The sequence below is a fragment of the Xenopus tropicalis genome, chromosome 1 (assembly GCF_000004195.4).
Source record: "Xenopus tropicalis strain Nigerian chromosome 1, UCB_Xtro_10.0, whole genome shotgun sequence".
In the NCBI taxonomy this organism is placed as follows: domain Eukaryota; kingdom Metazoa; phylum Chordata; class Amphibia; order Anura; family Pipidae; genus Xenopus; species Xenopus tropicalis.
In genome coordinates, this window is record NC_030677.2 from 177,346,916 (window position 1) to 177,372,114 (window position 25,199).

Consider the following 25,199-nt stretch of genomic DNA (forward strand, 5'->3'; position numbering starts at 1 on the left):
TCTCTATAATGCTATAATTCCCCCTCGGTAAATGTGCTTTTTTGAAAGCTAAGGAGGTTTGTAGTGTCAGAAATTATTGCCTCTCATTGTACTTAATGTATTTGGGGCTGAAGTTCCCACTGTGTCTCACTGTATTTAATGTATTTTTGATGCTGCGTCCCTCTATCACTGTATTTAATGTATTTTGGGTGTCACTACTTCTGCTCCTCACTGTGTAATATTTTTAGGATCTGGAGTTATTTTTTTATAGAAATCAATGTACCATTATTTACAAGTGCCTACTTTGTGTATATATCCAGGATAAAATTCAGGATAGTACCAGCAGTGCTATTAGCCAGTAGATACACTATGGGGCTGATTTACTAAGACACGAATTCCGACCGAATTGGAAAAATTCCGATTGGAAAACAAACATTTTGCGACTTTTTCGTATTTTTTGCGATTTTGTCGGCGCCTTTACGACTTTTCGGAAATTATCGCGACTTTTTCGTTACCAATACGATTTGCACGAAAAAACGCGAGTTTTTCGTAGCCATTCCGAAAGTTGCGATTTTTTCGTAGCGTTAAAACTTGCGCAAAAAGTTGCTATTTTTTCGTAGTGTTAAAACTTGCGCAAAACATCGCGCCTTTTAAGTTTTAACGCTACGAAAAAAGCGCAACTTTTCGCGCAAGTTTTAACGCTACGAAAAAATCGCAACTTTCGGAATGGCTACGAAAAACTCGCGTTTTTCCGCAAAAATCGTATTGGTAACGAAAAAGTCGCGATAATTTTCCGAAAAAATCGCAAAATACCGATCATTACGAAAAAAACGCAATCGGACGCATTCGGCCCGTTCGTGAGTAAGTAAATGGGCCCCTATATGTTCAGGCAGCTCAATCCTTCAGCAGAGAGCTTTTATGGGGGGCGAAATCACTCCAACTTGCAGCGCAGCAGTAAAGAGAGACTGAAGTTGTTCAGAATACAAGTCACATGGCTGTGGCACCCTGGGAATTTGAATAATATGTAAAAATGTAAATTTAATTATAAAAAAAATCTGCTTTTTAAAAAACATTTATCATTGCAGGATTCTGCTGGTGAAGCGCTATTTTAACTGATGCATTTTGAAATAAACATGTTTTCCCATGACAGTATTCATTTAAACTTTCTTGGGTACTAGCAACAACTGATGATATAGATTGTGACTAATGGAGGCTGATACCCCAGATATGGGTTAATTCATCTAAATTGCTATTTTGTTTGTGCTTTGCAATTGGTATTGCTTATCGGTGATGCCTAGCCAGGACACCCAGGAATAGTGACATCTGAAATTCAAGTCTATGAAGGTAGTAAGGTAGGAAAGTGTTCATGAAAAGACCCGTGGAACCTGCACAGAGACACCACGGAAAGAACCAGTGTTCTAGAATCTGTTGCACAGACTTTGTGCACTAACTGTGCTCTCAAGAAGTTCTTCTTGCCATGAGTTAACTGTAACAACATTTTTGGCAGGTCATAGAATAGGCCACAAATGTTACAGTAATTGAATATATACCCCTTATTAACCTGTTGAAGGCTGGGAATAAAGACTTTTATTTTCTATATATAGAATATATAAATATTTGTCTATTCACAGCTTCTCTTGGGACAATTGCAGTGACATTTTCTTCTTACTTTCCAAGTAGCTGTGGCTTTGATGGAAAACATTCTCAGATAATTAACCTCTACCCTTTTATACCTTGCAATTTCTTTTTTTTCCATGATGTTTGAACTGATTATATAAAGTTAAAGTTCCTAACTGAATCACTTGACATTTATTTACAAATAGAATGCAAATCCACAACACAGAGTATTTCAAAGCACTGCACCAAGTAATTTTAAAGGAAACTATACCCCCAGAATACATACTTAACCAACAGATAGTTTATATCGTATTAGGTGGCATATTAAGGAATTTTAAAGAAACTGGAATATGTGTATCAGAAAATATTACCCTTTTGCCAGTGGCATAATTTGGTTACGCTCGGCCCCCCCGCAAACAAATCTTCTAAGAGGGCCTGGTGCAAACGGTCCCTCCTCTCCCACCCAGTATGTTCGCATTGCACCTCCTGGGCTGAAATGTGCTGTGTCAGTTTTTTATAAAAAAAAAAAGGTAGGGGAGGAGAGACCACAATGCAGCAGACCCCGCAGTCTGGGCCCCCCATTACCTGCTGTATAGCTAGTTTCCCTTGAGCCACTATTTAGTGATAGGCTGTGTGCTCCCTCAGAGATCACCTGACAGGAAATAATGCAGCTCTAACTGTAACAGGAAGTAGTGTGGGAGTAAAATAACCTTGTCCATTCATTGGCTGATGTGACCTAATATGTGTGTGTGCCTTGGCTTGTGTGTGTGCACTGTGAATTGTATAATCCCAGTAGAGGTATGGGACCTGTTATCCAGAATGCTCGGGATCTGGGGTTTTCCGGATAAGGGATCTTTCCATAATTTTGATCTCCATAACTTAAGTTTGGTAAAAATAATTTCAATGTTGAATAAACCTTGTTTTGCCTCCAATAAGGATTAATTATATCTTAGTTGGGATCAAGTACAAGGTACAGGTATGGGATCCTTTATCTGGAAACCCGTTATCCAGAAAGCTCCGAATTACAGAAAGCCTTTCTCCCATAGACTCAATTTTAATCAAATAATTCAGATTTTTAAAACGGATTCCCTTTTTCTCTGTATTAATAAAACAGTAACTTGTATTTGATCCCAACTATGATATCATTAATCATTATTGGAGGCAAAACAATCCTATTGGATTTAATTACTGTTTTATTGATTTTTTAGTAGACTTAAGGTATGGAGATCCAAATTATGGAAATACCCCTTATCCGGAATACCCTTGGTCCCGAGCATTCTGGATAAGAGGTCCTATACCTGTACTGTTTTATTATTACAGAGAAAAAGGAAATCATTTTTAAAAATTAGAATTATTTGCTTATAATGGAGTCTATTGGAGATGGCCTTTCCGTAATTTGGAGCTTTGTGGATAACGGGTTTCCGGATAAGGGATCCCATACCTGTAGGTATTTTCTATTTAGGATTACCCAATGGTACATACTAATAAAAAAGTATATTTTTATGAAATTGGTTTATTTAGATGAAGCAGGGTTTTACATATAAGCTGTTTATGCAATATATTTTTATAGAGACCTATATTGTTTGGGGGGGCTATAGTTTTCCTTTAAATATTTCCTGTACAGATAATGCAACTATGAAATTTGTGATGAATGGTTAATTGCCAGTTTTATGATTTTACATTCTTTTCTGTACATCAATTTAAAATTATAACTGTTAATGGACAAAATAATTTTGCAATAATATTGCACCATTGTTTGGGTACATGCATTTGTCATGGCCTATCAGCACACAGCAATCACACTTAGATATTTGTTCTATTACTTATATTATTAACTAAAGTGTATTGTCTGGTTGGCACTAGCTACAATTGCAACATATATACACTCCAAGGGGCCCATTCATTAAACCACAATTAATTGTTTTTAAAAAAAAAAAATCGTATTTTTTCTAACTTCTAGAACTTTTCGTAATGTCCACAATAATTTCATATAAATTCCACAACTTTTCGTGGTTTTTGTGGGCCCCCAAGTGTAGAATAATTAAAAGCAAAAATTCACTTACAAGATTGTGAGGCAAAAAGCCACTCCTAATAATTATATTTTATTGCCCCCACCACTGCTGACTAGTTTTAATGAAACAAATTAAAGTATTCATTATCTTGTACCTGTTTATAAGTTTCCAAGTATGCCTTGTCTTTAGGATACAGTTGTGTTTCCTTACTTCTCATGATATTCTTTTAGCCAAGCATTAGGTGGTAAACCCCAAAAAACTAGTGGTGTTTAACCCTTTCATTTCTGGTTTATAATACAGCTGAATCTCAGTATCAGTATCACAGTATGAAAAATATAAACTCTTACCCTGTACTGGCCCCACAAAGCTCAGTGTACTGTCCCCTCCTGTAATACTGCTAGAAATTACCTAGTAATCTGGCTGGGGCTTTATACATTTCCTCTGCTGTCCTCACTGGCCAGTAGAGGCTGAAATTGGTCTGGGCAACTGCAGCAGATTAGCAAAATGGAGGAGTAACCAGTGCATGACTTCAGAGTAAGACATGTTAGCCCTTAAAGGGAAACTATACCCCCAAACATTGTAGGTCTCTATAAAAATATATTGCACAAACAAGCTCATATGTAAAACCCTGCCTCATCAAAATAAGCCATTTTTATAAAAATACACTTTTATAGTAGTATGTGCCATTGGGTAATCCAAAATAGAAAATTGCCATTTTAAGAATTAAGGGCCGCCCCCTGGGATCATAGGATTCACAGTGCACACAAACAAGCCAAGGCACACATACATGCTAGGCCCCATCAGCCAATTAATGGACAGAGTTCTGCCTTTTACTCCCACACTACTTCCTGTTACAGTTAGAGCTGCATTATTTCCTGTCAGGTGATCTCTGAGGGAGCACATAGCCCATCTCTAAATGTTATATTATTTATATATTCCAGTTTGGCGAGATTCTTTAATAGATCACTTAACATAATATAAACTATCTGTTGGTTAAGTATTCATTTTGGGGATATAGATAAGACCTACTTATCTACTCAAGGTAATGAAGGTTGGCAAAATATATACTGTACATCTCCCTATAATAATAGGATTAGAGCAATTTACAGTTATATATGTTTTTCTTATGCTTGAGGGCTGCTGCTGTGATGTATATAGTCTTGCAGACCCAATGCCTTTCTACATCATCAGTATGAGTGCAAGGCCCCAGTTTCCTAGCCAGAAATCTGTTTGAACATTCTAAGATTAACCTTCCCTAAAACATCTGCCAGCTATCTGCCATCTGCTATGGTTTAATAAAGTACCATGAGAATACAAATTACTCTTGGGGGCAGACTGTGTAACAACATGGTCTTAGTTTAATAATGTTCTAAAAGAACATAAATTGTTCTGAGGATGTATCTAGAACTAGTCTATAGTCATGTAACCCTACAGGTTCCAAAATTTAACCCATCAATCTGGAGCCTTACAGGCTTAAAAACTGCTACAGAAAGTGTGCTGTACTCAGGTACTTGTTTGTACTGGATCTTCACTTTTCACTTTGCCAGTCTGGTACTTTCAGTCAGAATAATAAATGAGAGTCAGGCTTTTGCTGACAGTAAGTAATGATATGATTAATCTATTCAGAGGAAGTTATTGTCAAAGACTGAGCCAGGGATAAAATAATCTTAAAGGCAATTTCCAGTTTGTCGAGCATCCTGTTCATCTTTATGCAGCTTATAAGAGATGTTGTTTCTCAGCTTGGACAGGTGGATGCCAGAATGGCTGTTTAAATAAAATAAACATGTCCAATTTCAATCTAAAATATGGTTTATATCTACACAGTCTCTACAAAAGCTCACTTATCAAATATTCTTCTGCTTGGAAGTATGGGGAGGTATTATAAAAGGCTTGAATTTTTGAGATAGTGCAGCATTTTTGAGCCTATGGTAGGGTTTCTAATTTTGTGCTGAAGGGCCTGTAACACCAACAACACAATTTGGCTTCATATGATGGTGCTATACTATATAACGTTTGAGCAGTAGCCCACCACCAGCCGAGTGGTAGCCGTGTTCTTCACCTGATGCCACACTAAGCATGTAGCTGTTACACTAGGTTTGGGCTTATGTCAGACGTATCAAATCACAACTCGTCAAAACAGAAGTCACCCTATTTTGCTCCCTCATACCTGGTTAGGAGCCCAGTCTCCCACTTCTTATAATTTATATTCAAATTCATTTTCAATTGAAAATACTTGTATGGGACTTGGTATCTGGAATCCCATTATCCATAATGCTCTGAATTACGAGAAGGCTGTCTCCCATAAACTACATTTTAACTACATTCTAATTTTATTTACTTTAGACTAGGGACTCACTGAAATAATTATTTTTGGGTTCAGCCGAACCCTGAATCCTTTGTGAAAGATTTGGTCGAATACCAAACCAAATCCAAATCCTAATTTGCATATGGAAATTAGGATACTGAAGGGTTAAAATAGAAGTTTCTTTTACTTCCATGTTCATGTAACCAAAAGTCAAGTGATTTTAAGGATTCAGATTCGGTTTGGCCAAAGGCTTGGATTCGGCTGAATCCAAATTCTACTGAAAAAGGCAGAACCTTCACCGAATCCTGAATCCTGGGTCCTCTATTCGGTGCATCCCTACTTTAAACACAGACAGCGTTGGGCAGAGCTTGGAGTGTGATTGGAGGTATGGCCAGGGGTGTAAATTGCCATGGCCAAGGCCATATCTTCACCACCAGCCTGGCTTAATGGCTGTTTTCTTGCCTGTTTTCTTACCTAAGCACTCTATAAGCTAGAAACAATTAAGAGTCAAGTTCAGTGTTGCAATATACAAACTGGGAAGTCAATTAGTTAATGTACATGTGTGTGAAACTGACATTATACAGCCAAGTCTAAAGTTGCTGTACAAACTGTCGGCAGGTAATTGTAAACTCAGATGTTAGAGTTAAATCCATGAGTGATAAATTTATATCAAATAGTACTAGAAAAAGGAAATCATTTTTAAAAATTAGAAAACAATCGTATTGGATTTAATTAATGTTTTATTGATTTTTTAGTAGACTTAAGGTATGGAGATCCAAATTATGGAAATACCCCTTATCCGGAATACCCTTGGTCCCGAGCATTCTGGATAAGAGGTCCTTTACCTGTACGGTTTTATTATTACAGAGAAAAAGGAAATCATTTTTAAAAATTAGAATTATTTGCTTATAATGGAGTCTATGGGAGATGTCCTTTCCGTAATTTGGAGCTTTGTGGATAACGGGTTTCCGGATACAGGATCCCATACCTGTAGGGATTTTCTATTTAGGATTACCCAATGGTACATACTAATAAAAAAAGTATATTTTTATGAAATTGGTTTATTTAGATGAAGCAGGGTTTTACATATGAGCTGTTTTATACAATATATTTTTATAGAGACTCATATTGTTTGGGGGGGCTATAGTTTTCCTTTAAATATTTCCTGTACAGATAATGCAACTATGAAATTTGTGATGAATGGTTAATTGCCAGTTTTATGATTTTACATTCTTTTCTGTACATTGTAACATCAATTTAAAATCAAATCTATTTATATCAAATAGTACTTTTGGGGATAGCAGTGTGCAAAGCTGTGAAGTGAAACAGTTAAATGTGGAGTAAAAATGTGGATTTAACCAGTTAATTTTAGGAGATTATGATTATGTTAAAATATTTATTTTTGTGAATTTCCACCACCGAGTGCTTAATGATAACAGTGAGTCAGCTAAAATACTATAATAGTAAAGATAATGGTTATCATGATTATGCGTGTGTTTGATATGCGGAACCTGCTGCTTACTAACACTGCCTTCGCATTTTTAGTCCCCCACAACCATGATGTTTTTTTTAATCGAAATTATTTATTGAATTGGTTGCTAAAAAGTATACTTATTTGAGACACCAGCATCCAGGTAGTGATCTTTGGTAAATGTATCCTAAACCAGAAATAATGTAACCCACATGCTAGAAAGCCATGTACTTTCTGGGAAGATTTCTCAAATGCAGTAAATTCACACCCCGCTTTGGAAGCCAGGATATATTGTTGGCATGAGTTCTGGACATAAATTCTATAATCTGCTAAGACAAAGTTGTACCTGGGCACTTGTCCTAGAAATAAGTTCACTTTCCATTAAGAAAGGCAAACACTACCTGGGCACAAATCCCACTAATAAGCTCACTTTCCTTTTAGGAAGCTTTTCTTAAACAATGGAAAGCCAAACTTGTTTTTGAAGAGGACACATCTGAATTAAAATAAACTTGGCACTTAAAAAAGGCATACAAAGCGTGCAGTTTGGGACACCAGCAAAACAGATATAATGATTCAAATGAGGTTCAGTAGCCAGAAGCCAGAATTTTACTTATCCTGCCACTTGTTTATGGCAGTGCTGTGAACTTTACCTACTTTAGAACCTTTTTCACAGAAATCTTGTTCAGTAAACCACTACGTAACATAGAACATGGATCTGCCCAAATACACAGGTCTTTTTTACATTCAGCGAGTAGCACTTCTTCCAGCACTATATCAATAACAGGAAATAGAATAAGATTTATGTTTATACTCAGTGACAGTTCTCTCTGACAGTTCTCTGCACTCTCTACGTGATCCATACGTGTGCACATTTGGGAGTGCAACTTGATGATAACCAGGGAAAACGGGGGGTAAAACCTGGGAATATATTGAACTGACACTTAATTGGATATTAAAAATGTATCCTACTCAGACAGAACTTCTGTTTTTATCAAGTATGGTATATGAACGACTTCCTTAAAGAGTCACATGTCAGTACTGCAGGCTCTTTTATCTCAAAGAGTCATTTCCTCTTCACGAGTTTATCTCTTGTTTATAATGTAAGGCTGCTTGTCTCTGATAAGTTATGTTATGGTGAAGTAGAACAGGACCAGGGCCACCATTAGAATTCTAGGAGCCTTGCACATTCAGTCAGTGATACTGCACTCAGTCGATACTGCATTTAGAACCTTATCTCCACTCCCCTTACCCTGTAGATTTTATCTCTGTAGCTAATCCCAGTCATTAAAAAACTGTGCCGAATTATTAACTGGAATTATAATAACTTTCTAAGAGTTTAATGGGAAAAAACGACTGGAAGAAAATTATCTGCTTGAGTCTATGGATGTGAGTATTTGTTGCCTCTGCAGACTGACTGTATAAAACTCCTGTGTATCTAAGGAATACATTTGCCTAAAGGCAATGCTTTTATGCTTTCTGATAGACCCTTCTGTCTGCTGCATACATCTAATTACCTAAAGTAAGCTGCTTCTACACTGTGTCTAAATCCTTACAAGATGATTTTCTTTGCATTTAATGCCTGTACAAATTATACAAATTATCTTGCCTAAATTTGGCACATTATTCACAGGCCTGCCAGTGCCATAACTTCTTATACTGATATCTGTCATGGGTTGCTTTTTTTACATGTGGCTTTTTAATAAAATGTTGACCTAGTGGGATAACTATATACCCATGGGCAGGGCTAGACCCAGCTGCTATCCTCACATTGGTAACTACAGGCCACATTGAGGGCCAGGCCTAGGTACAGTTGCAGCCCTTGCCCTTACTATAGTTACATTTTTGCCAAAGGACTTTACAGTTTTAATATAGTGAAGAAAAGCAGAAATTAGTATGCACCTGCAAATATGTCACTTGTCTGGTTAAAATCTGTATTTGTGAAATTTATAATAATGGTCATTGCCTGAAGTTTGGAGTCTAGACTAAAAAAATCAATAGCCAGAAACTGTCGTGCTTGCTTTGATTCATTTTTTAAGGAATGGATAAGTGAGACAACAATATGAGAAATAAAATATAAGCCTCTGCGCATACGTAATGGCCTTTCATTAACTAACAAGGGACAAATCTGCACCTGGGCAGTAACCAATAGCAGGGATTAGCTATATTAGAAAAGCTACAGGATGAACATGTCTAGAAAAAAATTGGGTTGGTAGCTAGAGGAAAATTGCAGAAGTATTGGCTTACTTCTGGAGAAATGAGGCTCACTGACTGAAGGGAGCTGCAAATGCTAAAAGTAAATATGAATTTAGCAATAAGCTATTTTCCAATAAACATGTGCCAGAGACTACTACTATATGTTTCTCATAAGAAGTGTTCTGTGCCACATAAGGTTTGTCTGATGCTACTGGAACAGGCTGGAGGGGATGCACCAAAGCTGGATTTTGTTTGTCCAATCAAATTTCAATCTGAGGTAGTTCTGTGGCCAGCTAGTGCTATAGTACACCATAAAGTACACCATAAAGTTATGCCATTTTCCTGCCAGGAGCTTGCTGTCTGCTGAAAGTGACCAACCCTGCCCTAAATGCTATGTCTGATAGTGAGAACTAGCTGCTATTCTTCAAGCACCAATGACATAATATGCTGTTTTCCTGGCTAGGATTGTCTCTTTTATGGCATGTTGGCCGTGAGATTTGGAAAGACATGATTATTTTAGATTACCCACTTATTCTTCTTCCTTTTGCAAAGGGAATTGGTGTTAAAGAAGTGTTAAAAGGGAAGTTTCCGGTCTGACAGAAATATACACCAGTATCATGAATGCATTATGATGAAATATTCACAGAACTGTGTCTCTTTATCATACAAACACGCTGCCTTTGAAAGGAATCATTGCCTTAATACAAACTGATGTAACAGGGCTCTGGCAGCCACTTCAGCTTCTTCCCATTCAGTGAGTGCCAGTGGGAGCAACAGCAGCAGCAGCAGCAGTAGCGATTGATATCTGTAAGCTGGAGATATATCTGCCGCTGGAGACTGTGTAGAGCAGGCAAGGCTAGCCATGAATGTAGAGGTGTTGCTGTGCCAGGCTGATGATGGGTTATGCACTACTGCTGCATTATGTTAGGCATTTACAGGCTGAAAAACACTGGCTCTTTGCCATTTCTCTGTGCCCAGGTAAGGACTTTATCATTCTATTCTTTCTTTCAGCATTAAACTTCAGTTTACATAGATATGGTATTGGTTTTAGTTATCCTTTAGCAACCGGTATCATTTTATAGTGTATGAAAGCTCTTCAGAATGTTGGGTGCCTTTCTATCATCCAAAATATTAACCAACAAGGAATTAAGTTTTTTTAGCTTTTCCTTTCTGCCTGTCTCTTACTTCCATATATTTGTATAAATATAAGTGTGAATGTAGATTTGTTAATGTAAAGCAGCTGAATATGTGACTTACTGTGTGTAGGGACGTTGTGTTTACATGTTGCCCTTAAATAATCATAATGGTCAGAAACACTGGGCTATGATTAGCTTGCAGATAAAGCAGGTTCCTGTGTGAAATTGTACTCGCTGAGAGCAGATACAATGTGAGATGCATATAAATGATATCCTCTTGATGGTTATGTACTATATTTCACTTATTCTATGACATGCCATAACCAGGATATTAATGAAATATAACACTAATCACTACTCCAGAGCTAAACTTGTGTATGTTAGAATATGGCTAAATGAGCAGAGAATGCCCCCAATGACTTGCTATAGTACAGTGTAATGGAGTATTTACTACTGGTGATATATTTAAGGGGATGAGAGAGCTGGTGGTTCACCTTAAGCTTGTACATCCCAATGCAAACCAGTATATAGCACATAGGCATAATCAGTGCCTAATTATGATGTCTATATTGCAGTACAGGCATGGGATCCGTTATCCATAAACCTGTTATCCAGAAAGTTCCAAATTAATGGAGGGCATTCCCCATTATTGTCCGTTATAAGAAAATAATTCTGATTTTTAAAAAATTAAAATAACAAAACAGTAGCTTGTACTTGATTCCAACCAAGATATCATTAATCCTTACTGAAGGCAAAACAATCCTGTTGAGTTTAAATAATGTTAAAATAATTTTGTTTGGATGTAAGGTATGGAGATTATGAAAAACCTCAGATCCCAAGCTTTCTGGATAACAGGTCCTATACCTGTATTATATCTTTAGTGTTTATTTTATAGTCAGCAGAAGCCATGGCTATGGTAACTAAATTGCCAGCACTTATTTCTACATTACGGTCTGCATTTAGCTTGGTGAAAAATACTCATTGTAGATAAAGTGCATTTTGCAAGTTTTCTAACAATGCAGTTATTTCTTACTTTCCATCATTTACTGTAATGGATGGAGGAAATGTAAGGCGATACTGCTCACATAATTGTATGTCCATGATTTCCTGTTATGTAGTGTATTTATAATACTGCTATTCCCATGTATGTATATGTTGATAAATGAAGATTTATAGCTATAAGTAGTGACAGGCAAGGGGGGTATGGGGCAAGAGTTTGGATTCCCTTACTCAAGTTTAACCCCAGTCAGGGTTATTTTAATAAATGGGCACAAGGGGCATTTGCCCAGGGCCTTCCAGAATCTGGTATAACTTAGGCAGCAGCATCCTCCAGGGATGGCCTTTAATTTTAATCAACTGGAAGAGCTCTAAAACATGGTCATTTTAATTTTTTTGATTTTTTTTATTGTGGTGTCCCCATTTTGCCATGTATCTTCTCCTGTGTAAAGTTGCCACCTGTCTTAAACTAGATAGCCCATATTTTTAAGGAGCTGTCTAATTCTAGGTCTCCTCTCTGGTTTTTAGGGTTGTAAAAACTGAAACAAATTCCATTAAATCAAGTGTCTGTGACTCCATTGCCCCAACTACAAAGCCACCTGCCCACCCACCAAATCATTGTCCTGCCTCCCCACCAAATCATCAGCCTGACCTTGATGTCATTGTTCCACCCACTTTTTCCAGCGTTTGCTGTGGGCAAAGGTGGCAACCCCATTCCCATAGCTGTAGGTCCAGAGCAGCACACCAGAGGATCATGTCTACTTCAGTAAGCATGGACCATTTCTTCATTCCCTGCCTTATATTGAAATGCATGTGCTAGAGAGTTGCTTCATCACAAATTTCATGGAGCAGGGGACCTACCAATGAAATCTTTCCACTGGTACCTTAAAGTGGCCCTGACGCCAGCCCTGACCTCAATAAATTCTGTTTAAAGGATAGACACCCCAGTAACAGTAAATGTTTACAATTTATAATAATTATATATTTTAATTTAATAATTATTTTTTTCTTGTGTGCTGTCAGGAGAAAATGAAGGCAGGGATAGCTGGTCAAGTCAAATTGTTGACTACAACTCTCAGCAAGCCCTGGCAGCATATAATGGTTGAAGGTTGTCTAAGGCTTGATTGTGGGCTTTATATATCATTGCACAAAGGCAATTCTTTTGATATGACTATTTTTATTCACTTAGCTCAACTAATTTCTGAGTCTGTACCTGTATGTTTGGTGCACGTATACTGAAGCTGTACATCAGTCAGAACCCCTAGAATTCTGCAAGTGCTGGGTATGCTGACTCCTCTGCTGCACCCCTGGTAAAACCATAAGAAACTAATAAAGCTGCTTTGCAAAAGAGCAGACATAATATTTATAGTGCTTTTGGGAAATGTTATTTAAATTTACATTACAAATTTAATTTTTTTATGAAGCAAACTGTCAAAGCAAAATTACTTGCACTTCTTAACAGATTCAGAAGAAACCAAGTTGAAACATACCAGGGTAATATTACATGCTGGGAAGCAGATTGTGTAGCAAACTAGATCAAATTATAGAGATGGAGCTAAAGGCTGTCAAATGCTTGTAATTCATGGATCTACTCAACTGACCTGTACATTGTCTATGAACTATGAACCCTTAACAGACTGTCAAACGGTTGTGCATCTTCCCCTCAATGATATTGTGTGGACATAGCACCCGATACATTAAGATTAATGCTTTAGCATCGGTAAGCTTTAAAGTTCATTAAAGTCCATTAATTGGATGCATTGTGCAGAAACTGTGACAAACAAAAGGGTGCTGAGATTAGTGGAAAAAGAGTTTCATTTCAAGAAACATATTGATCTTTTGCTAACTGTATTACAGCTCAGGCTTAGCATACAATTCTGTAATGCAAGTCAAGTTTACAAGCTTGTGAATTCACTGTATTTTTTAAAAAAAAGTATATTGTCACATAATGCACCTACAAAAACAAGAAACTAAGTTTGATTGTAGAGGAATTCCAGTTTGTCACTCTGGCTAAAATGGTCATATTAAGGGCTCATTTACCATTGCAGGTGCAAAGTGCACCCCAGCTTGTACACAAGATGTTCCTGGTCAGTTTTGATTGGAACTGACCAGAGAAATATTAAATGACTTTAATCTGCTCCCTAAGTTCATTTTCTAAACAGGGTTTGCAGAAGCTGAGTTGGCAGCCAAGAAAATTCATATGCACTATTTTTAATTTGGAGTCTGTATATACAACATTGGTAAATCTATGAATCAAACTGTTCCGTAGGCCTCTGGCACATATTTGGGGTGATCATTTGTAGGTGATTTTCAGAAATGTCATCAATATCACCAATTGCAGGAAAGCTTTGCAGCTCAGTACTTTGGAGTAGAAAGACGTGTAGCCATTTTGGATTCAGTGGAATGTGTACTTTCCAAAAATATATGGTTTTCTGAGGTAAACTTACTTTTTTGTAGCTTTACCCCACAGAAATGACAGAAATGATTGGTCATATGGGGTTTATTCATATTGGAGCCCTTACATTCCACATACTTAGGTATTGGAAAACAATTTGTTCTGTGGACCCCTGGCATTCATATTTAGCATGTTTTTTTATTGTTACCTTATGACCTGTAGGAAATAGGATGCTGTAGAATGGAAGATCTGAAGCGATTTTTCAAAACTTTCACACATTTTTGTAAAAAACATTGCAGCTTGGTAGCTTGGAGTAGACAGACAGTTTTACCTAATTTGGATTTGTCAGAATCTATTCTTTCCAGAACTGTATGGGGTAAACCTACTATTAGTGGAATTCTAAACTAAAGTATGCAGCTTTCTGGAGCAGTGCTGAAATGTGTTACCGTACTGTTGGGAGTTATTGACCTATACAAGTGAGAAATCTCCATAAAACTATTTACTATAAACTTGATATTGGTGCCTTCAGGAGACATGGGACTTTCCATATCAGTTGTATTTTCGTGCATCAAAAATTTTTTTGTTTCTGATATATGTGTTTATATCATGGAAAATATTGTTTTTCATTTTTTAGACATTCAGAAGTAGAAATGCACCGAATCCAGGATTCAGTTTGGGATTCGGCCAGGATGCCCCGTTTTCAGCAGGATTCGGATTCAGCCAAATCCATTTACCTGGCCAAACCGAATCTGAATGCTTAAAATCACGTGACTTTTCGTGACACAGACACGGAGGTTGAATTTTTTTCGCAGGGCGGTTCTTTTTATTCCTTCATTAGCTTTATTTTTAGCTTTTATTTTTATAGGATTCAGATTAGGTCCAATTTTCAGCCAAATCTTTCACAAAAATTTTCATTTGGGGTTCGACCAAACTAAAAGTTCCCACAAGGAAATGCCCTTAAAGTGAAAGAGCTCATGTTCAAAAACTGCTTGCAATAAAAGTATGAGAAGCACCATATTGGCTGGCAGTGAAGGGGTTAAACCAATTAGACTTATATTCTTGGTTGTATGCATCCTTGTCAGAATTTGGTCTTGATGATAAGTCCAAATCAAAGTTACGGTGCCACCATTTTGTGCAAGGATATTGTACGTATGCAGAAACAAAGCATTGCAATGAGTTGCTGCACTGATGGAGTGGTAGGGAAACACAATAAAAAAGGGAGAATTATTGGAAAGTGAAAAAGAGAAGCACTACTGGAAACTAGGAAGGAGGAGAGACGTAGCATCAGAAAGGAGAAAGGGGGGGGGGGCGAAGCAATAGAGAAAAGTAGGAAGGAAATTATTATGAAAGGGCAAGATTCAATCCCTTAATTCAGTAGCTTTTACTATAATTTTAACTTTACCTGGATATCTAGCCTTCCAGGCTGCTCCAAACACCTTTGACCCCGATCCACCTATATTCTAATTCACTTCAACCTCTCAAAATGAAATCCAGGGACAAGAAGGAGCTGCAGTGCATGCATCACACCACACAAACATTTGATACGCCACACCCACATTTCCCACTCCCCCATTGCCGTACACCAACTCAACATTAAAGCCACGTGTTTTAAAGGCGAAAGAAAGGTAAAAACTAAGTAAGCTTTATCAGAAAGGTCTATGTAAATACAGCCATAAGCACTCACAGAAACACTGCACTGACTTCTCTGTGAAAAGATTTCTTGTGTCTGTAATTCCTGTGCCAGAGGCATGCAGCTCTCTGCTGTCTCCTCTCTCCTGCTCCCCCTCCCTCAAGAATACTAGGAACTCACTGCCCCCCCCTTAGAAATGTGGATCTGAGCCAATCAGCAGGAAGCTGACTAATAGTCTAACTAACTGAGCATATTCACTTGGTCTGGGTCTTGGTGCAGGAGTGAGGCATTATGGGAACTATCTTTACAGAGCTCAGCATTTTTTCTGCCTGTTTGGCTTCTGATCATCTGAACAGGAGAAATATGGGGAGACTTAAGGGCACTATTGAGACAACTGAAGGTATGCCTGCAGCTTGAGATTAGCTCTTTACTAGCTTTTCCTTCTCCTTTAATCTAAATATATTTCCTTAGAAAAGCTCCAAACAATTTTATACATATTCCTTCCTTCTGCAACAGAAAACCCGGAGTAGTGAGTTTGGAGGATGTGGGAGGAGGGAAGGTGGTCAGGTGCCTGATGATCACTCGTTTTTTTCTGTCCTGGAATAGCAACGATTTGCTGGGGGGCTGCTCTGTTGTCACGGGGACTTCCAGGGACAGTTTTCTGAGCCAGGGACCCTTGTCTGGGTCAAGTTTCCGTAGAGACAAGGAATCTGAAACAGGGTTAGTCCGCCTGAAACAGGAACTCATGAAAACCTCATCTCAAACTACTCTCCTTAATACCTTCAATGCACCCACGTCCTCTGGGCCACATGGGGCAAATAGTTCCGTGTTGCCAATATTCAGGTATTTCTAAAATGCATGTCCATTTTATATACCCATTTTTATATACACAGAATTTTATATGGTATATCCACAGCAGATTGTCAGTAAATGATGCTGTGAGGGCACATAGCAATTTATATGCACATATATATAATAGATGTTTTTAAGGGAAATTAATGGATTGTTAAATCTATTCCTCTAGCAATGCAGCAGTTTCCAAGGGCTTATTTCATTTCTAGATGTTTTAGCCAAAGATATAAATATTTTAGTTCTGTGACAGTAGTAATTAGAGTCAGGAGTGAGATTTTGAGGTAAAACATTAATAATTCACATTCGATAATGGCCGAACATTCGAATTACTTCTCTTAAGTGGCATTTTTTTCCTTCTTACCCTTTTCATTAGTTATGTAGGTTTTGTTGTGCTTGTTTTAAACAATCTGCACTGTCAACAAAGCAATGCTATTTAAACATTAGCTTGTGGGTAGTTTTAATCTTTCCAACAGCCTCCCACAATGCCATAAGCCTAAGATTGCTGTGACATTATTTTACTTACAGATACTTGTAATAACACTGCTTCTTGCTTTTTTCAGTTAGCCATAGGGAGTCTAATTCTAATTAAATGTCAGCACTTCAGCCTTATATCATACAAGGTCACAAGCGACTGCAGTGCTAAAGATGCTCGGGGGGGGGATCATTTAGCAGCTGTTTTAAAGGTAGAGCGCAACTCCTTACCGTAGCTTGGCCCTTGCAGAAATATTGGAGGAAGAGTCTGTAGGCCCTCTCAACATACACTCTCACTCTCACAAGAGACTTGTGTTGGAAGAGGTAGACTCTATAGTATACCTCTTCCAACCCACCCTGTACATTATGGGCTGGTAAAAGCAAAGGTAACAACCTTATAGTATAGAGTCATGATGTAGTAGGGGGGCAGGGCTAGACAAAGCACACTATGCACACTATGGATTGCAAATTAACCTGCTTTAATTTTTGGTAAATTTGTAATAGCAGCCCCAGCCTTGGCTGGTATTTTACCGGCCAGGCCAGTGAATTACCGTCCAGGTGGCAACTCTATCCCCATATATAGACATGGGACAGGAACTAGTCACACTACATTTGAGCTTTTGGGGACATGTTCAACCCCAGAGCATAGGTACACCTCCTCAAAGCAGGCATGGTTTTATCCCCTTAACATAAATACTTGCTGGGAAATTGTTGTGTTCTAATGATCTTTCACATTCAAATATTTGATAAATCATGACTTCCTATAAGGGGTCTTTTATCCATTCACTTGATTATGGAAAGTACATTGTAATTCCAGAGAAAAAGATGTCCTTGTTTTGGAGTCAAACATTCCCTTCGCCATAAATTATTTGGACCTTTTTTGTAGCTGGAAAATTGTTCAAATGTTCTCTCACATTAAAATATTTGATGTTTAACCATGAGCTTGTTTATGGGAAGTACAGTGTAATTCCTGGGACCAAAAAGTCCTAGTTTTGGAGTCAATACTAGATGTTTATATATGCCACTTGTCTGTGTAAAAGTGGTTATTAATCTTCTTATATGGGCAAGTGACATAGTCTGGTTATGAATCTGTTAATTTATGCTACTGATTTACTGCTTTTTCAAGAACAGATATGTAAGGTGTGACACTGGTGAGCTGTATGTCTGAAAGGACCAGCTATGGCTCTCTACAGAACTGTAGAACAAAATCTATCTTATATAAAAATAGGACATTTGTCACCAAGAATTAGTTTAGTTGGACCTGCTGGTTGGACAGATTGATTGTAGAGAGTTTGTATATTCTCCCCATGTCTGTGTGGGTTTCCTATGGGTACTCCAGTTTCCTTCCACACTTAGGGGCACATTTACTTACTCACGAACTGGCCGAATGCGTCCGATTGCGTTTTTTTTTGTAATGATCGGTATTTGGGGATTTTTCGGAAAATTGTCGCGACTTTTTCATTGCCATTCCGAATGTTGCGCAAAATCTGGCGATTTTTTCGTAGCGTTACTACTTGCGCGAAAAGTCGCGACTTTTTCGTAGCCTTCGAGTACGAAAGATTCGGATTCATTCAAGCTTCAGTATGGTGACTTTTCTTGGGCCAGGTTGGAGCTGCAGGGTGCCATTGAGTCCTATGGGAGGCTTTCCTTGGGCCAGGTTGGAGCTGCAGAGTGCCATTGAGCCCTATGGGAGACTTTCCTTGGGCCAGGTTGGAGCTGCAGGGTGCCATTGAGTCCTATGGGAGACTTTCCTTGGGCCGGGTTGGAGCTGCAGGGTGCCATTGAGTCCTATGGGAGGCTTCCAAAATCATGCTAAGTCTGAAAGTTTCGCCCGCCGCTTACGAGCGCTCAATACGAAAAAGCCGCGACAAGATACGAGCGCATCGCAATGGCTACGAAAAACTCACATTTTTCGCGCAAATCGTATTGGTAACGAAAAAGTCGCAACAATTTCCGAAAAGTCGTAAAGGCGCTGAAAAAATCGCAAAAAATACGAAAAAGTCGCAAAATGTTCGTTTTCCAATCGGAATTTTTCCAATTCGGATTCGGATTCGTGGGTTAGTAAATGTGCCCCTTAGAATGCAAACAGACAGGTTCATTGGCTCCTGACTAAAGTGACCATTGTGTGTGTGAATGCGATAGTTATATTAGATTGTAAGCTCCTCTGGGGGGGGGGCATGGACTGATTTGAATGATCTCTGTAAAGTGTTGCGGAAATGTGTTGCCAATATGCAAATAACAGGAAATAGAAAATAAACAAAAACTACAGTTTATTACACATTTGCATACCAGTTAGAGCATGAAAACAGATGAAACTGGACAGCAATTACTTTGAAAATCAGTATTTTTTACTAAACGCAGAGCACATGAAAAGTAAAAATATACTGCTATATAAAACAATACCTATATACAATAATATATATTCCTATAATATATATACCAGACCATGGAGTAAAAACTGTACTAAGAACTGAGTAATAAAGGACCTCCTCTCTAGAATCAATAATCTCTAATAATGTGTAACTAAGGGGCTGATTTACTAAGACACGAATTCGAATCCGAATTGGAAAAATTCCGATTGGAAAACGAACATTGTGCGACTTTTTTTCGATTTTTTCGGCGACTTTACGACTTTTCGGAAATTATCGCGACTTTTTCGTTACCAATACGATTTGCGCAAAAAAACGCGAGTTTTTCGTAGCCATTCCGAAAGTTGCGCAAAATCTTGCGATGTTTTCGTAGCGGTAAAACTTGCGCGCCTTTTCCGTAGCGTTAAAACTTAAAAGGCGCGATGTTTCGCGCAAGTTTTAACACTACGAAAAAAATCACGACTTTTCGCGCAAGTTTTAACGCTACGAAAAATCGCAAGATTTTGCACAACTTTCGGAATGGCTACGAAAAACTCGTGTTTTATCGCACAAATCGTATTGATAACGAAAAAGTCGCCAAAATTTTCCGAAAAAATCGCAAAATACCGATCATTACGAAAAAAACGCAATCGGACGCATTCGGCCCGTTCGTGGGTTAGTAAATGTGCCCCTAAGTGTATCCGTACAAAGGATCTTTGTATTATTATGAAATAATTGTTTAGGATTTAGCCAGCAAAAATTGAGTAAATAATTAGATTTCTGGATGAATATTCTGTGGCTCATTTTCTAACATCTAGTATATGTGCACCAAAGCAGTAACTCATAGCAGCTAAAGAGAAATTGACTCTTATTCCAACTGCAAACACACTAATTAGAGCCAATTGGCTGCTATGGGTCACTACACTAATGTAAATTTGCCCTACTGAGTGTTGAGTGTATAAAAATATCTTTAGCATAACTTACAACTGTTAAAACACTAGACTAGACGGTTTAATATTGTATATATTTTATACTATTATTTGAACTCTGCTCACTTGCATGGACAAAAGAGTCACCAATTGACAGGGCTGACATCTATTTTTTGTTGTCTGTGAGCCAGAAAAGTTGACATAGATAAGCAGATGTTAAAGGTGACAAATATGTAAACACAGGCAATTCAAATGATATGTATCTCAAACATATTAAACTGACACCCGTCTAACTAAGGGTAAGTTACATCTCCCATCACCCTTAGTTATTTATAATTTATATATATATAATTGTATAACCCTTAATTATTTATATTATGTATATTTAGCCATTTGTGTATAGTTAAAGGCAAAGTATAACTATATAGGGGATTGAAGAAGAGGAAACATTCTTTTTCCTATAGTTCCACCAGCCTTCTGCTCCCCGGTACTCAAGTTGGATTGGTCATTTGAACATTACAAATAATGTATCGATTAAATTGCATGGTTTTCTGTAAAGCTGACTAGGACTTTATGTTTTAAGATTGTCTGTGTAAACATATTGGTTGGGGGTCAGTAAGGGCATGCAGCAGAACTTGTAGTAGCTCAGAAAATAGCAATTTAGTAGAAAGAGACAAAGAAGACACAGATAAAAGACTGAATTATAGTGGGGACAGAATTAGATTAACTGGTGCAAGGCAGTACATGGAAAGAATAAAACTGACGTTGGTACACTGGACAGTACACCAGCATTGTTACATTAAATTGGACAATATATACTATTTATAGGAATGTACCACAACATGAAAGAATTGGTTAAGTTTATGAATACCTTTGCATGGCAATAGGTATGAAACTGTATTTATAAAAACACAGAGATAAAGTTGATTGGAAATTAGCAATCCTATGGGTGCCAAGAAAATAATACGAGCAAAACAAACAGCTATAAAGTCGCTTTGTTTGTTAAGCACTGTCAAATCTAGATGATTTATTTGCATTTTATTTGAATTTAACAAAACCAGTGCTGGAAAGGGGCCTACAGACCAGCGCCTTCTAATTTTCCACTCTTAGGTTAATTATTTTACTTCTGTAATATTCTTCAAGGAAGAGTGGTACAGCAAGATACTTTAATTAATGAAGATTATGCTGGGAACAGAGACAAGTGTTTGCAAGTACATTGCATTAATAAATAACATATGGATAGTAGAGCTTCCTACTATGGATTTGCTCTTATTAAGGCAATTAGAGACATGATTCAGTTTCATTAAATAAACAATACAAGCAACCTCAGAATGCTCAGCAAAGCACTACAGTTCGTTTTTATTTTTTAAATACTATTGCTTTATCTGCTGTTCCTTTTTATTTTTGCATGTCTTAACTGCCAGTTAATGTGCAGCATCATGTTGATTTGTATCCATTAATTGTGTTTGCTGGAGTAAGCTTGTATTTGCATTGCATTGCTGCTATACAGGTGCTCTGGATTCATTCCACAATCTGAAAACATACTGGTAGGTTAACAGATTTATTTTTTTATTACATTGACCCTGTGGGTTTGTAAGGCATTAGAGGGAAATTAGATTGTTCTACTGATCCAGGGGCTGATGTGAATAACAGAACATGGAAGTACTGAGTCATATTGTCTCTGTATCAAGCAGTGGCATAACCGGACACGAAGCAGACGCCTGGGGGCCCAGACCACAGGGTCTGCTTGCCCTATTGTTGCTAGAAATGCTCCCTCCCCAGCCACTTTCTTACCTATCCTTGTGCCATCAGGCATGGAGTGGGGAACATGAGTGGTTGGGAAACTGGAAGAAGGGCCGAGTAGGGGCTTCTGTTTGGGCCAGGCCCCTTCAGAACATTCTTTTGCGGGGGTACCTGGCACATTGTTGTTACGCAACTGGTATCAGGAATGATGATGAAGTTTATTTCCCCACTGATTGCTTGCTCATTTTCCCCCCAGGCTGTGCTTTTCACCCAGTTGCACCTTAGGCAGCTGCCACTTCTGTCTCTTCCTAGTTTTGGCCCTTGCTCCATGTTATTGGTTCTAGCAGATTTGCAGAGTCAGGGCTGGCAAACTTAAATGCTCTATGGTAATACAGTATGACAAAAAATTGTAGGTATTTTTCAGCCGTAGAATGAAAGGAATTTATTTTCTATTTCTAAAAATGTGAGGGGTATTTTGATTGGCTGCATTCCCTCTAAGCTGTGTGCTGAGACCAGCGCACACAGTAAATTGTGGTGCCCACAAAGAATTTTGTGTAAAGACACTTAATTGTGTACTGCGCACACCAGTTTTTGAAAATACAAACAAAAGAATTTTAGTTGTGCATGCAGCCAAAAGAGGAAACATTGGCTGTATTATTGCAGATACCATGAGCGCAATATTGTTGCTTCTCTTTTATTGTAGCATGTTATCAATTGCTTAGCACATTTCTTGTATGTCAAATTGTTATTTTATTTGATGTCATGTTAGCAATTTTAGGATAATCAATTTGGGCTTGTAGTATTGTGGATATATCCATCTATTGTACACTGTGGAATATGTTGGTGGTTTCTAAATATGTGTTGTTAATAATAATAATAATAATAATAATGGGGGTGCCTACTCTTTCTGATCTAAAATCCATTGCAATAGGAACCTCCATAGACCTAAAAGCTATTGTGCTTCTCACTGCCTAAAGTCATTACATCTCATGGACAGATTTGTTTCCGCTCTCTTGCTCTGCAGTTCTCAGGAGCTTTCTTGGAGTGAGTCAAATGTAATGGAATGGTTATACAGCCAGATATCCATGGGTTTATTACTGCATGTTCTGTGTACTAATAGGAGAGTGAGGTACTTCAAATACAGTAAATAGTATGTTGTAACATTAGGAAAGAAAAATATTTTTATTAATAATCTTTATGGCCTTTAGTTCAATAAATTTTAGGCCTATTCATCAGTCTGCATAAAACTTAGTTATCTGACCCTATGGAATTCAACTGCATTTTCAGGTGTTTTATAAGAAAAATACATGTAAACATCAAAGTCTGGAAGCATTTTTTTTTGCTTACTAACTCTCCCCACAATAAGTTCATTCATATTGGGACAAGTTCAATTTAATGAGAAAAAAAAAATATCTCCTAATTCAGTTCCAGATTTTCCCATACAGCCAGATGCAATTCATCGAGAAAAAACTTATCTCACTGTTTATTATGTGAAAACAGAAATCAGAAAAAAGCTGGAACTGAATTTGGAGAAAAGTTTTCTCTTATGAAATTAAATCTCACCCAAGTAGAAGGTACTATTTTATTATTACAGAAAAAAGGAAAAATAGTAAAAACATGAGTTTTTTGTTTTTTTTTGCTTAAATATGAAAATAGAAATTGTACATTTTGTAGCATTCTGCATGTTGGGTTTTACAGAAAAACAGGTTCCACACCTGTGCATTTGAATTACTCCTGTTGGCCTACACTGAATATTATTTATTAGTGATGGGGGAGCTTAAAGTTTCATTATTGTCATCCACAGATGCCAACCAGCATTTATAGCCATAATAATGCTTAGAAAGAAACATTGCATGTCACTCAGATTTATGTCATTTAATCATTGAGATCAAGTTTACAATAAATATTATTTGCTTCTGCCAGCAGCACAGTGACTAATTTGAGCTTAGCCACCAAGAACACTCTCTTTGGTAACAAGAGACAGCAGCTCACTTGGTACCTGGAGGTACAGTAAACTGATTGCTGTGAAATGCGATGAGTAAAATGCAAAGTGCATTCAAATATGTTACTGAATATTCCACTGCTAACCACAGTAAAATTCTGCATAAAAAAATTAAGACAAACTTTAACATCGTCACAAAATAGAAATCAGAGATAATAATATTAGATTTGCCTTTCAATATTTTCTCTTTATAACATTTTCATGCTTTGTGCCCTGCTGGGTCATAATCTTTGTCTTTACAGTATAATCGTTCTAAAGCAACAAACCTAGTTCCAGTAGTGAGCTTCAGATTTATTGCTGCTGTGTCACTGGAGCTGGGGAAGTTTTCTTACAGAGAGTGAAAGCTACACAAACAGACATGAGGTATAGCATCATGGTTGTGCTTTCCGTTTTTAAAATGTGTTTTTTAAAACACAGGCAGTGTCATAAATACACCCAAAGTGTAGCCCCATAGGCAATGATATGATCCATATCATTGTAATCCCACAAGGTGTATATGAAATTTCAACCGCCAGGGTACGCAGACCTTTGCCAAGTGCCAATATGGAATGAAAATAGAACTCATCCATAGAACAATGTCCGCAAGGTAGAGAATACACTAGACTTTTATATGCTGTGTATTATCTGTTGCTGTAATTAGGTTACACAATGACGCTGGGCTACTTTACCTTGTTACATTTGGGTTATTTTGTAAACATAATGACGTCTTTGAGTGTGGATGTACCACGGGGACTTTTGGGAGACAGGATTAGAAGCGTCAGTGCATCTTGGGTGTGTAAATACGCCTGGTTGAAAGACACACACAAAAAGTGCTGTGGTTTCTCAATGCATATTTACGCCATTGCCCGCATTTTTAAAAAAGTATGGTCACCATGGCTCCATGTGCCCTTGCTCTTACAGACAGAATTTTAAGCCTGAAATCTTTAGGAAGCCATATCACTCTAAATATGATAGATAGAATTATAACATTTATGTTATAAATGTATTTTATTTTTACCACGGGGACTTTTAGGCATGAAACATGTTAAGCTTGTTCTGTTGGAACTGGCATTAATTAAATAACATCTTTTTTAACTCTGGCTTGAATGGGTTCAGGTATGTGCCTGCCAACAATTTCCAG

General features: G+C 37.6%; 1 protein-coding gene across 7 annotated transcripts in view; it reads left to right on the plus strand.

Annotated features, from left to right (window-relative positions):
- mctp1 (multiple C2 domains, transmembrane 1) overlaps positions 1-25,199 on the plus strand; it is a 337,656-nt gene that overhangs the window by 56,258 nt on the left and 256,199 nt on the right. For 2 of the 7 annotated variants that reach the window (XM_031899660.1, XM_031899662.1), the window contains exon 1: positions 10,216-10,555. The exons of 3 other annotated variants lie outside the window; for them this stretch is intronic. In XM_031899660.1, the coding sequence (XP_031755520.1) occupies positions 10,481-10,555 (75 nt within the window). In that variant the 5' untranslated portion in view covers positions 10,216-10,480. Of the gene's footprint in view, positions 1-8,562; positions 8,771-10,215; positions 10,556-25,199 lie in introns of those variants that run through there. 2 more of the 7 variants (XM_031899663.1, NM_001015768.1) reach the window with 2 other exon arrangements.